This window comes from Liolophura sinensis, chromosome 3 (genome assembly GCF_032854445.1).
Source record: "Liolophura sinensis isolate JHLJ2023 chromosome 3, CUHK_Ljap_v2, whole genome shotgun sequence".
Lineage (NCBI taxonomy): Eukaryota > Metazoa > Mollusca > Polyplacophora > Chitonida > Chitonidae > Liolophura > Liolophura sinensis.
Genome location: NC_088297.1, coordinates 14,249,290 through 14,261,559, shown reverse-complemented (window position 1 = coordinate 14,261,559; position 12,270 = coordinate 14,249,290). Strand labels below are relative to the sequence as shown.

The 12,270-nt window shown below is 37.9% G+C and overlaps 1 protein-coding gene across 3 annotated transcripts in view; it reads right to left on the bottom strand.

The window, feature by feature from the left end:
• Positions 1-11,889, bottom strand: part of LOC135463625 (adenylyl cyclase-associated protein 1-like) — a 102,901-nt gene extending 91,012 nt beyond the window's left edge. Inside the window, exons 1-2 of one of the 3 annotated variants that reach the window (XM_064740966.1) lie at positions 11,843-11,889; positions 6,536-6,707 (exon numbers count right to left, since the gene is read on the bottom strand). In XM_064740966.1, the coding sequence (XP_064597036.1) occupies positions 6,536-6,665 (130 nt within the window). In that variant the 5' untranslated portion in view covers positions 6,666-6,707; positions 11,843-11,889. Of the gene's footprint in view, positions 1-6,535; positions 7,974-11,355; positions 11,482-11,842 lie in introns of those variants that run through there. The other 2 variants (XM_064740967.1, XM_064740965.1) reach the window with 2 other exon arrangements.
• Positions 11,890-12,270: the final 381 nt, after the last annotated feature.

The window sequence follows — 12,270 nt, the reverse complement described above, 5'->3', positions numbered from 1 at the left end:
CGATTCTCAGGTGAGTAGGCAGGGTACCTGTGTTGAGTGCTGGCAACATATTCCATAAAAAAAAACAAAAAACAAATCAATGTCACCTGCACAGATTGCATATACAGGTAGATGTAAATTACAGATAGATTGATATTAAATGAGAAAAGTGACAGCTGAAGGCAATTTACCTGTATACACAAACTACATGAAAAGAGAGGACACTTGTGGTAATACATAAATGCAGTGGTAATACATAAATGCAGTAATATGTAAACGTAATAAAACGTTACATGCAGAAACAGGACTGTTTAACTACAGTATATATCCTCTCTAGGTTGTCAAAGCTTTTCCTCGTTAGTGTCACCCGTCACAGGTAAATGTAACAATACCTTAGATCCAGACTGCTGACTGATACCAGTACTGACTGGCACAGGCTGATATCAAGTGATGCAGAACAATGAGGAAATGTTCTAGAAAGGATGTACACGTATCTTCTCAGACCTGGGGAGAAAAGGTAAAAGCGAATGCTCAGCCCACGAGCCCGTAGGCCAAGTGGTTTCTTTTCCACGAAACACGGCAATTTTTATGACAGTTCCTCCGATCAATTTGCAGCCTGACGTTTGCAGCACTGCATTGGGGTGATAAAAGCGCAGTGTGAAATTCCGTCACCTGTCTCCTTTCAATGCTGACAACTTTCCAGGCCACAGGTAACTGTTCGTTATGTCCTCAGGCTCACAGGTAAGTCATGACCTAATTACCGCAGCCCGTTAATAGCTGCAGGTTATGAATTGCTCTTCTCTTCCTTTTGTACACAAACAACACTCTAATGTTCCGCAAACTCTGTTTTTTTCTCTCTCTGGCAAGTGATGCTGGAAACACTGCTGAGGGTCAACAGGAGGGGGTATCATCTGACGACATCTTCTTCATGCAAAAGATTTACCTTAATTCTCTGAAATCTTTCTGCGCACATACTTCACCATCATAGTTCCCACATTCATGTGGAAAATTTGCTATTTTTGAAAAAGTCTGCAGATTGACCTTTAACATCAACCCATAACCACGGCCTGATGTGTGTACATCAGGACTTCCATGTTTAATCCAAACTGTGAGAGATTATTAAGTCAACATATAGACAAATGTAGCAATCCATGGCAAAATGTATTCCGATAAAAAAAGCCCTCTCTTCAGAAGCCCCACTTCATTTAGATTAACCACCCTATTCCCATCTATCCCCCCTTTTCCAACTTTGTGTTTACTCTTCTTCTTATAGTATCCTGCTCTAAGCAAGGTGAACTGGCAAAACAGGCCTGAGTTTACATCAGTGAATCTCCGGCTTTTGAACAAATATTTAGCAAGAATTTATGTATACATGTGTGTATATAAACTAAATGAATGTCATAGGCAGGTTAAAAAAAACTACCCACCCCACTTCCCACTCAAAATGACTTGAGTTTAAGTTGTAAACACCGTGCATACATATTTCAGCCTGGTCATTAATGCCTTTATATATTGAACAGAAATCGATGCATTTTCTGTCTCCTGCTGTCAACAAAGCAAGTTTTGACTATAAAATTCAAAATTTAAAAGGTGGTTTTAAATTTTTAATTACACACAGATTTAGAGTCATCAATCTCAAGTCTCTGTTAAAAATGAGGGGTTGAACATGTTTTTGAGAAATATTGAAATATTTTCTGAAAAGAAAGCAGTCAAACGAAAATTGTGAGAAAGATTTTCAATTCACGACACAGCTGTATACCCCTCAATCCATAAACTCCTGGAGTGCTTAACAAGAGGTATGGTAAGAAAAATGTGTCAAAATTTGAAATGTCAGAGCTATAAACTACTTACTATGTCGTTGTTTCAAGATTTAACTTTAAACTTGACAAATGTCTTTAAAATTCAATAAGCCCTTTGATTGAAAGTACAAATACGCATGTACTTATCTTACACAAGCATGCATGCATAGTGTCACGGGCCTATATTCCCTCCAATTGAATTTCAAAATTCATATATACTGTTCAATCTGTGATTTGATCACAAATACTGCATGTTTACTTACTGTGTCTTATTAGATATACCGTAAATCTTCAACCTTATCGATCTCTAAAGCCATTTTTTTTCCCAGTGGATCTTAAGCCCACAATAATTATGAAGACGATATTGAAATGACTTGTTTGTATCACTAAAGATGCAAACTGTGTACATTATTTCTCTACACCCCATTGTTCTCTCATGATGTCTTAAAATTTTTTAATGATGTTTTAAAAATACTGGTTGCTCAGGCAGCTAAAAAGGTTGATAGAATTAGGGTATGTAAATAAACAAATACAAACACGAACACAAATACAATGCTCAAATGGGCCCAAGTTTAATGTTTCACAGAGTAACTGTTTATTATTCTCTTACAAAAAAAAAGAAGAAACTGATCTGGAGCGCTAACAGGGAGAGGGCTATGATGTGCCCTCCTACAGACCCTCATTTATACTATTATCTCAGGTAAATACATGTACATGTATGTCTAGGCTGAATCCAAATAAGGTCTTACCTGGATACAAAGAGCTTTTTTGTTTTAGCTTTATGAGTCACGGCTTATTGGTGAAATCTTTACACATAAACAACATTCACATGTGCATCTACTGTAATTAATCTGTCACAGCCAGGCCTAACTACTCGATCACATCCTTTTTCCAGGCCTGTATAATCCATAGCAAACATTAAGTCACAAAAGAAACCTGCAGGAAAACATGACTGTTTTACAAGGTAAAATATTTGTGTTCGTCTGCATATTTTTGAACTATTAATATCTTTCGATGTGATTTATATCACCTGACTGTCGTTCTAATATGCATATGTATCAAAACTTTGAGCTTGTCACTGCACTACAAGGTTTGACAGACCCATAAGTTACATGTACTAGCTAAATTATACTTCAAGCAGAAAACTACCAGAGAAAATAAGATAATTTTTTTTTTTTTTTTTACTATTTTACTTACTGGTATTACCCTAATTCTTCAACTTTTTGCATGTACATGAAAGATCAACTTTCAGTGCAATTTTTAACTTTCAATTTATGCACATTTTTAATTGGATTTTGAAGACTAAACTACATCAGTTGGATTGGCCCGCTTCAGGGCTTCAGAAAAACATATAATTTAATCAGTCAACACAGAATAATGCTTCAATAAACACATTACAAACATGTGAAGGAAACAGATGTGCCTCTGAAAAAGGGCACGAGATTGAGGGTAATCACAAAATTCATGTTCACAAAAGTTACCTAGCGTAGATACAGTAGGACTTATTTCCCTCTAGGGACAAAAGGGTTTGATCTCCATCAGCGAGAGTCGGATGGAAACTGCTTTATTCAAAAATATCGGTAAGTGTCTTTTACAGATATCATACATGATATGAGACACACAATTTTTCTTTGAACATTAAAGTATGGACAAATTCCGCATACGTTCGGCAGTATCCTTCATATTACAAAAATTAAAAGCTCAACTATACATGAACAAACTGATATTAACAATACAGTTCAGGATAAAAGCACTAAGATTACCTACATCGCAATTTAAAGAACAACACGTAGGTGGCAAAAAGAGCAAGATTGGATCGTATTGGGTTGTAGCCTGAAGCTACAGCCTGTCATGTGTGACCTTCCTTTGGCCATCGCTGATGAGAACACAAACGCAGCAACAAGTGCCCATTGATACCAGACACAGAGATATTCTTATCAAACATGATTAAAGATGGGAGTGAGGTCTATAAAGAGGTCTGTTCATATTTATAATACACAATGTGTTAATATGTGTGTGATTTATCATTGATACTGAGATCAATGTCAAGATCAAGAAAAGAATGACGCAGTTCATCTGAGAAAAAGACCTGAGCAACACATCTAATGTGGCCTACATGTACACGTCATGAGTACACACAATGATGGGCAATCAGACTATGGGTGTACATGTCATGAGTCCACACAATTATGGGCAATCAGACTGTGGGTGTACATGTCATGAGTACACACAATGATGGGCAATCAGACTGTGGGTGTACATGTCATGAGTCCACACAATGATGGGCAATCAGACTATGGGTGTACATGTCATGAGTACACACAATGATGGGAGTTCAGAATGTGGGTGTACATTTCATGAGTACACACAATGATGGGAGTTCAGACTGTGGGTGTACATGTCATGAGTACACACAATGATGGGAGTTCAGACTGTGGGTGTACATTTCATGAGTACACACAATGATGGGAGTTCAGACTGTGGGTGTACATTTCATGAGTACACACAATGATGGGAGTTCAGACTGTAGGAGTACAAGTCATGAGTACACACAATGACGGGAGTTTAGGCTGTGGGTGTACAAGTCATAAGTACACACACAATGTGATCATGATGGAAGTTTTGTAATAGCATGTGGGTTAAAGATATTTAAATATGAACAACAAATACACTTTTTAGCTAATTCTGCTTAATCCATGGTGCTAGGGGGTGTCTGACTCGCTACTGTTTATGCATTCACATGAACAGTCAGAATAAAACCCTAACAGGGGAGAATTGACAAGAGGCTGTATTTCACTGGTTATGCGTGGCAATTCGTCAGCTGCTCGTTAGTATCACAATGTCGTCGCTGCTCTGGTATTTCTCTCTATGGTGTACATGTCAATTACATTCACACAAGATATGAACGATTCGCAAAATATGTGCGATAAAATATATCACTTTTGTGTTAAAAAATGTGTGCAACAGTAAATACATGATAAGAAGAGACAGTTTAGTTCAATTACAGTTTGCCACCAAAATATAACAGATCTGTAAAGTGTGTGCAACAAAAGATTTCTAATATGTGCACTTTTAGCAAATATGTGTACGTTCACACAGATACGTCAACTGTAACATAGTTCATAAGATAGTTCAAGGTCATATGAGAAATAAATAAAGAAATAAGTAAATGTTAGAATGAATGGATGATTAAGACTGAAAGCCACTTCGGCAATATAGCAGCCTTATCATGGCGAAAATAGGTTTAAATGAATGATACAGCTGGATCCGATTATGGCACAGGTAAGACCCACAAACATCGGTAATACCTCATATTCAAGAAGATTTTGTTTAGATGATTGTCCGTTTGATGGCTGGAGCAAACCGGAGTGAACGGTGTATGTAAACCACCCACATCTGACAAGTTGCTGACTGACTTTTCAACATATGACCGACAGATATGCACAGCATATTGGTGGAAGACAAATGGTCTATAACCACAAGTGCTCGAATATAAGTACCCCTACAGCTATATATACGCAAGCCCATTAGCATCACCATGGAAAAAAATTGAAATTTCGCCCCTTTTTTCACTAATTTTCGACTTTCTTATGTCGAAATTTCGACTTCCTGTTGGGTTAATCACACACTCTGATAATTTATTTATTTATTTACTTGATTGGTGTTTTACGCCGCACTCAAGAATATTTCACTTATATGACGGCGGCAAGTCCGGGGGGAAACCCACGACCATCCGCAGGTTGCTGACAGACCTTCCCACGTACGGCTCATTTATAAGATATCTACAAAGATGTACATGTACAAGTTTGGTCAACTCAAGAGATATTGTTGTTGTTCTTGAATGCCCAAATACAGTGGGGTATCAAGCTGGCTAATTAACAATCTGTGATGTGCACCTATGTTTACATAGCCCTTGTTTCTGTTACATTGTTGCAAGCCACTAAGCTAGGTCACAAACATTTAATATTGCATTGTTACATCATTTCAGAATAAACATATGAAGATCTTTACAACATGCAGGCGAATATTAGTTACTGACTTGACCAATCACCTCATTCATTCTACAGGTAACAGGACATTCAGGTAGGTACAAATTTGCTTCTGTTAACCTTTAGATTTCAATGACTTTAAAGGACATATGACTAAATTTATCTTGAGATGTTTTAATTTATATTTTAGCAAGGCAGATAAACAGTGGTTTGTAATTTCTGCACAACTGCAAAAAAAGCTCAAAAGCAATATTAAAATGATAAAAGGGATAGAAGAAGAAAAGAAATTGAGTGTACTGAACATTGAGACCACAGATAACCATATAAGAAACTACTGTTATTTATATTATGTTATTTTTTTTCTTACAGAATTAAATGTAGTTTCCGATATGCTTGACATCAATAGTCTTTCCAAAGACCTTTGATTTTTTTCTCTTTCATTTTAGGCTACATCAGTTTTACTTCATGTTTTATGGGCACTCAAATATCACAAAAATAAACTAAAGATGAAATTAAATATACAGGATTCATTTTGGCTGATATTTATGTTTTTTTTTTATAATTTCATGGTTTTCAAAGCTTTCTGATCATGACCAACAGGAAAAATTGATGGGATAGTGCACATTTTCAACAAATTAGAAAATCACCAAGTTTCACTTTTACACCCTCCTCCAACATTGATAAAAGAAAGTATTCTGCACATAAAACAACAACTAAAATTGGTGTGACCTTATTAACATAAAAAAAAACAAGAAACCACCGCCTTACCTGGTGCACTTGATGACCCTCTTCCAACGGCTGGTGCGCTTGATTGACCTTTGGCAGCAGCGACCGACTCCAGACGCACGGCGACCGATTCTAACCGAGCCACAACAGCGGCTAACTCCTGTGCAGACATGACTGGTTCAGATTTGACAGCTTCGGGTTCGTCCTCAAAGACCTGCAAATAAAAAGTTGGCGTATCAGGAACGTTTGTGGATTTTTGTTCAGAGTTTACAGATTGCGGTAAACTCATGTCGACTGATGGCGATGCATGAGTTTGTTGCGCGACTTTAATCTGAATGTCCTCCTCAGCGCCACACGATGCTGAGGCAGGCGCTGGAACAGAAGCCAGATCCACACCATCACTTTGTTTGCAGAGCTCTGATTGGACGACTGTGTCTTCGGCTGAGTCTAAATGACGCCGACATTTTAAAGAACGATGTATTCCTTCAGCTTCGTTCGAAGTTTCACTTTTGTTTTTCTCATCCACAGCTTTCTCCGGTAAGTCCCGAGTCAAATCAGGTGAATCCACAACCACGTCTATGTCTGAGAGATGGTAACTCTCTGTTCTGGGACGAGAACACGGGAAACAACAAAACAGACATCCCGGATTTTCTGACATTTCCAAGAAACAACAAAGTTACTGTGCATCCAATTGAAACACTTTGTGGAACTTTCCAATGCATGTAAGTATTCTGCCATTCAGTTCATGGCAAAAATCACAGACACTTCCCACAAAAAAGAAAAGAGAACCTGTTTGCTGTAAAAATTTAATCCTGTCCGTTTGTAGCCAAATTCCTTTTTAAGGTCCAACAAGCTAAGTTAATTAACAGTTTCCTCAGTGTGGATACTCCATATGAACTTGAGTCAATACACTTTAAGCACCTCCTATGTTGCCATGGCTACCAGAAGGTTCAGCACGATGCAAGCAGCATGGGTAGCCAATGCAAAAGACTGTCTGTTTTGATCTTATTCAGGGCAAAGGTCAAGTTGAGTTGGAAGGTCAAATCTGAAGGTCACTCCTTAGAAATATTGACACAGGTCCTAAGAAGTTGCCTACAAGTAAAGTATCATATGCCGTGCTTTGTATCAAATGTCAATGCTAATGTACAGCAGGACAGGGCCGAGGTAACCTGAGTATTGACAATAGTCCCTGCAAATGTTGATTAAAACTGGTGAGCCAATTAAGAAAACCGCATATTACCAGGTGTGGTTGAGATACAGTACTCCAAACAACCACTGGCACATGAAAGGATGTTTAAAATCAATCCAACCCAAAATAGATCTGCCCACAGAAAATGTTGGGCACTTGTCTAGAAGTCTGTCTGTCTGTCTGTCTGTCAACAAGTATCTGCTGTGAAAATCCAGTTTCTCTTGTCACCCAAATTTCCCTTCTAATGCTACAGTCTGTAGAAGCTACATCTTTCATAGACACACTACTGCATTGTGTACCAAGTTGGCACCGACTCTCAATCAGAACTGGACTGCTGCAACCACCGTGGCACGCGTTGCGTAATCCTGCACGCCTGAAGGTCACATGTAAACTTCCATCAACACAGATCTTATACACAACCTACAAGAGGTACCAGTGCTTAGCATCTTCCTCATGAGGCTAGGAGAAAAAAAGGCCCTGCTAAATATGCCCCAGCAATCTGCTACCACAAATATAAACACAGGAATCTGCAGGAGGCAAGCTCTCCACAAGTGCATCTGTATCTACAGTACTAAGCATGTATCTATTTGGAGAGAGCCTCCAGATTACATCCTCTATATATCAATGTACATACAAGTACTCTAACTTCACACATGTACAGAGGCACGCAGACAAGACTTCATCGAGGACTTGGCCTTACAGATAGAACAGGTAACGGCCCCCTGGGGTCAAGGTACACTAGGGTGGTGAATGAATCCAGAGTGAATACACTGAGCCAGGTGAAAGGAACATGTGCTTACATACCTGTGCTGGGGAAGATAGGCATATAGGTAAACATATTATGTCCATGAAAGGATATAATATCTGCACAATACTCCTAACTCTACAATCACATCATGTACCCATGTCAAAAGGCATGTGTATCATCCATGCACCTATTATATACACAGGGTGATATAATATCTTTATTAATTTACTTTGAAATAATACCAGTAACCTGTGCCTGGGTAGATCGGCATGTACACGCAGGTAAACATATTACATCAGCGGGATAATATTATATGTTTATTAATATATACAAATCATCATTTACCTATTTCAATAGGCATGTGCATACCTGTCGTCTAGGTAAACATATAATATCAATGAAATAATATATCTTCATTAGTTTACATACCTACATGTGTATATAATTGCATAAACAGTGATATAAGTAAATATACCAATGACTTTATATAACATGTTTACTACACAAGTAATTTACAACATGTACACCTACATAGATAGGCATGTAGGTAAATTATTCATTGTGCCGTCCTCAAGAATATTTCATTCATAAGATGGCGTTGTGCTGGGAGGAACAGACCAGACCAGACAGACCCACAGGGACACTCACAACCATCCGCCTTTTGCGGGTAGACATTCCCATGTATGACCGAGAGGAAGCCAGCATGAGCAAGACTTAAACTCACACTGACCACTTCGGTGAGACGCTCTTAAGTTATTGTGCTGCGCTAGCACCCTTATTAAATGACACATCTGTAAACCTACATAGATAAGCATATACAGGCATGAGATAACATGCTACATGTACTTATGCAGATACTCCAAGGCATGTGAAATAATGCTCAAAAGCAGTCAGAACATTGCAATCTACAAACTTCCTGTGCCATGACTGGTATTCAAATAACATGCCTTCTTCTCTACTTAAAGGTGTATCAATAAATTTGTCAGTACTCAAAATCTTTATTATTCTGTGGGAAAGAAGCCAAAATTTGATACTGCATACAATGAACAAACCTTCATTTTCCATTTTTAACAAGAACATTTCAGAGGTTTTGAAACTCCACATCTGAACTTGCATTTAAAAAGATGAACAGTCTTCTTGTTCAGGTTTAGTGTGTTTCAAACATACCGAAATAAACCCTATGGTAGAAAAAATATTAACAGTTTGCATTTTTCAGTACGTGGAACTAATGACACTATAGCTTTTGCTGTGAGTTTCAATTGTCAACATTGACAGTTGATGATGTTTGTTTACATCATACCATATTTTAACTTTGTTTTAACAAACAAACTAATTTGAAAGTTATCAAATGTGGACTCTTTCTAGTAACTGCCCCCTAAAGCCACACAGATAAATATAACAATGTAGCATGTTACCAATCTGGCACTTAGTCCTTTAACTTAGATTCACTTATTGTGTAGTTGCAGAATATAGTGGTTACTTCCCTAACTAAAAAGACTAAAGTTTTTTTTTACACGCTGTAATTCTTCAACGTTTTCGTATGTTTGCAAGCTGTTTATTCAGGCATATTCTGATGGCATTATTCTGTGTAGGCTGATAAAACTATACTTTTTGTGAAGCCCTGAAATTGGCCAAACCAACCAATGTAGTTTTGTCTCTAAGGTCAAATTAAAAATGTGCATAAATTGTACTGAAAGTTGCTCTTTCACATACAAAAAGGTTGAGGAATTAGGGTTGACTGTTTGTCTGAATGTCATAAGGTTTTAACACATTTTTCTTTTAACCCTCAGACACTGTTAATTGAAATTATACATGTGGTTTTCGTATAGTGTGATAGAGAACAAGCTCAAATTGGGGGATGATTTATTGATTTTTTTTGCGACCTATGTTTTTTGTTTCCTTTTGCCTTTTTAGGCACTTCTGTGAAATAAATGTATTCCTTACACCGCTTACTTGTCACAACAGCCACTTTCTAATGCCATGTTATATTGAACTATCAGTGTCATGTATGTTGTGTCATGTTACATATTACATGTAAGGTGCTGACCTATCAATGATCAGTGAAATCAAGGCAGATGTTGTTAGACATCGCTAGCGTGATTGAATGAAGATGGTATTATGAAGATATTGCAGTTTGTTCGAATCTACTGATTTTATAAAATTTTCAGAATTTGCATTTATTTCAGGCTGCAACATAATTTTTAAATATTTTTGGTACAGATCTTAATCCTATTTATTATATTAGAGGTGAGAATGACCCCTAAATCTGTCCTTAAAAGCCACTGAGCATACTAAACTTGACCCTTGGGAGCAACGACACTGCCAAAAAGAGCAACGACATTATTAACTTACATTTGGTAGCCAGGCTATCAAAGAGCTTGCCTGCTGGACATGTAGGAGACACAGGTCACCTGAATTGTCTTTGTTCATTGTAGGTTAGGAGAAAGAGTCACAGATTTTAGTATTTCAAAACACTGCTTGAAACAGTGTCCCTTCAGCCTGACAGGGGAAATGGCTGACAGGGATTGATGCCTCAATCATCCTTCTTTACTCCTGCACTAAATCTGTTGTGGCTGGGGCGATACGCTGAGTGCATGCTGTTGTTGTTGAGAAATAGATAGTTTTTTTTTCCCAGCAGTAAAAACATGGAAATATGATTCTGTGCCAAGACAAAACAATGAAACATAAAAAGTCATGTTTGGATGTGACCAAGTCTGGGAATAAACCTGAACATCGTGGGCCTTATGGTTGTGAATCAAGCTGGGTCTTGTTCCCTAACGAAACTCTAAAATATACGCCTGTAGGATACGCATACACTTATCCCATAATGAAATGTTTCAAGAATTATCAATAATGACAGTCACTGTACCTGTCACCGTCCTAGTCTTAACACTGGGACTCATAACCTTTGTAAATCCTCATTACCTGTCAATATAATCAGCAATCCACCTGTCACGAACAACAAGTTTTGTGTTTTACAGTAGTCGATGAATATTCAGCAACTTGTCAGTTAAGTGCACGAGCGAAGATCTACACTTGAATGGTTCAGTCGAACACGCCCATTTTCAACGGCAATTAACCATATATCGTTTTGTTCTTTTCTGTAAGCAAGGTCCTATCTCTCTAAATGCATTCTGGTCGATTGTTTGTAACAAAAATCCAAAGTAAATACACATGTTTCAAAATCAAGCCATAAAAGGACATGTGAAATCGGCCTGTCAAGTGTTAGTCATGCATGCCGGTGACATTATTTGGTGTCCCATTTTCGATATCTACGATTTCGCATCGATTTGAACAACGATGCTCCCAATCCGGGAGAATTCCGAATTAAACATGTCAAGATATCCACCTACAGTGACACCCATTAGCTTTACAGCCACGAGACTCCCCCGGTTTTTGTTTTCCAACTTACTTTTGTCGGTTTGATTTCCTTCCGCTTTAACGAGGGCGGTCCTGATCCGGAAGTTACGCCAGAGTTATCTTTCCTTGAAAAATCAGAACTTCTTTGTCATCCAACAAAATGTAGGTATGAGTCAGCCTTAGGAAGGGTGCCAAGAAGCACCCCTATAGCTTGACCTGTGCGCTAGGAAAACACAAAGGAAAAAACGGAACGGGGAGGGGGCAGGGGCGGAGGTTCGGGTATGATAAATAAATGGGTACCTTGTCATTTATCTGGGAATTTAGATTTTTTTTTTCTTAAAGGGGACCCATGGGAATTTTAATACCGGTACCAGGCTGAATAATCGAAATAGGCCTAAGCTATATATTTATGCGGCTATATCTAGGTGTTTTATATATTTCTTTAATTTGTTTATTTTCATTTACTTTATCCATGTTTTA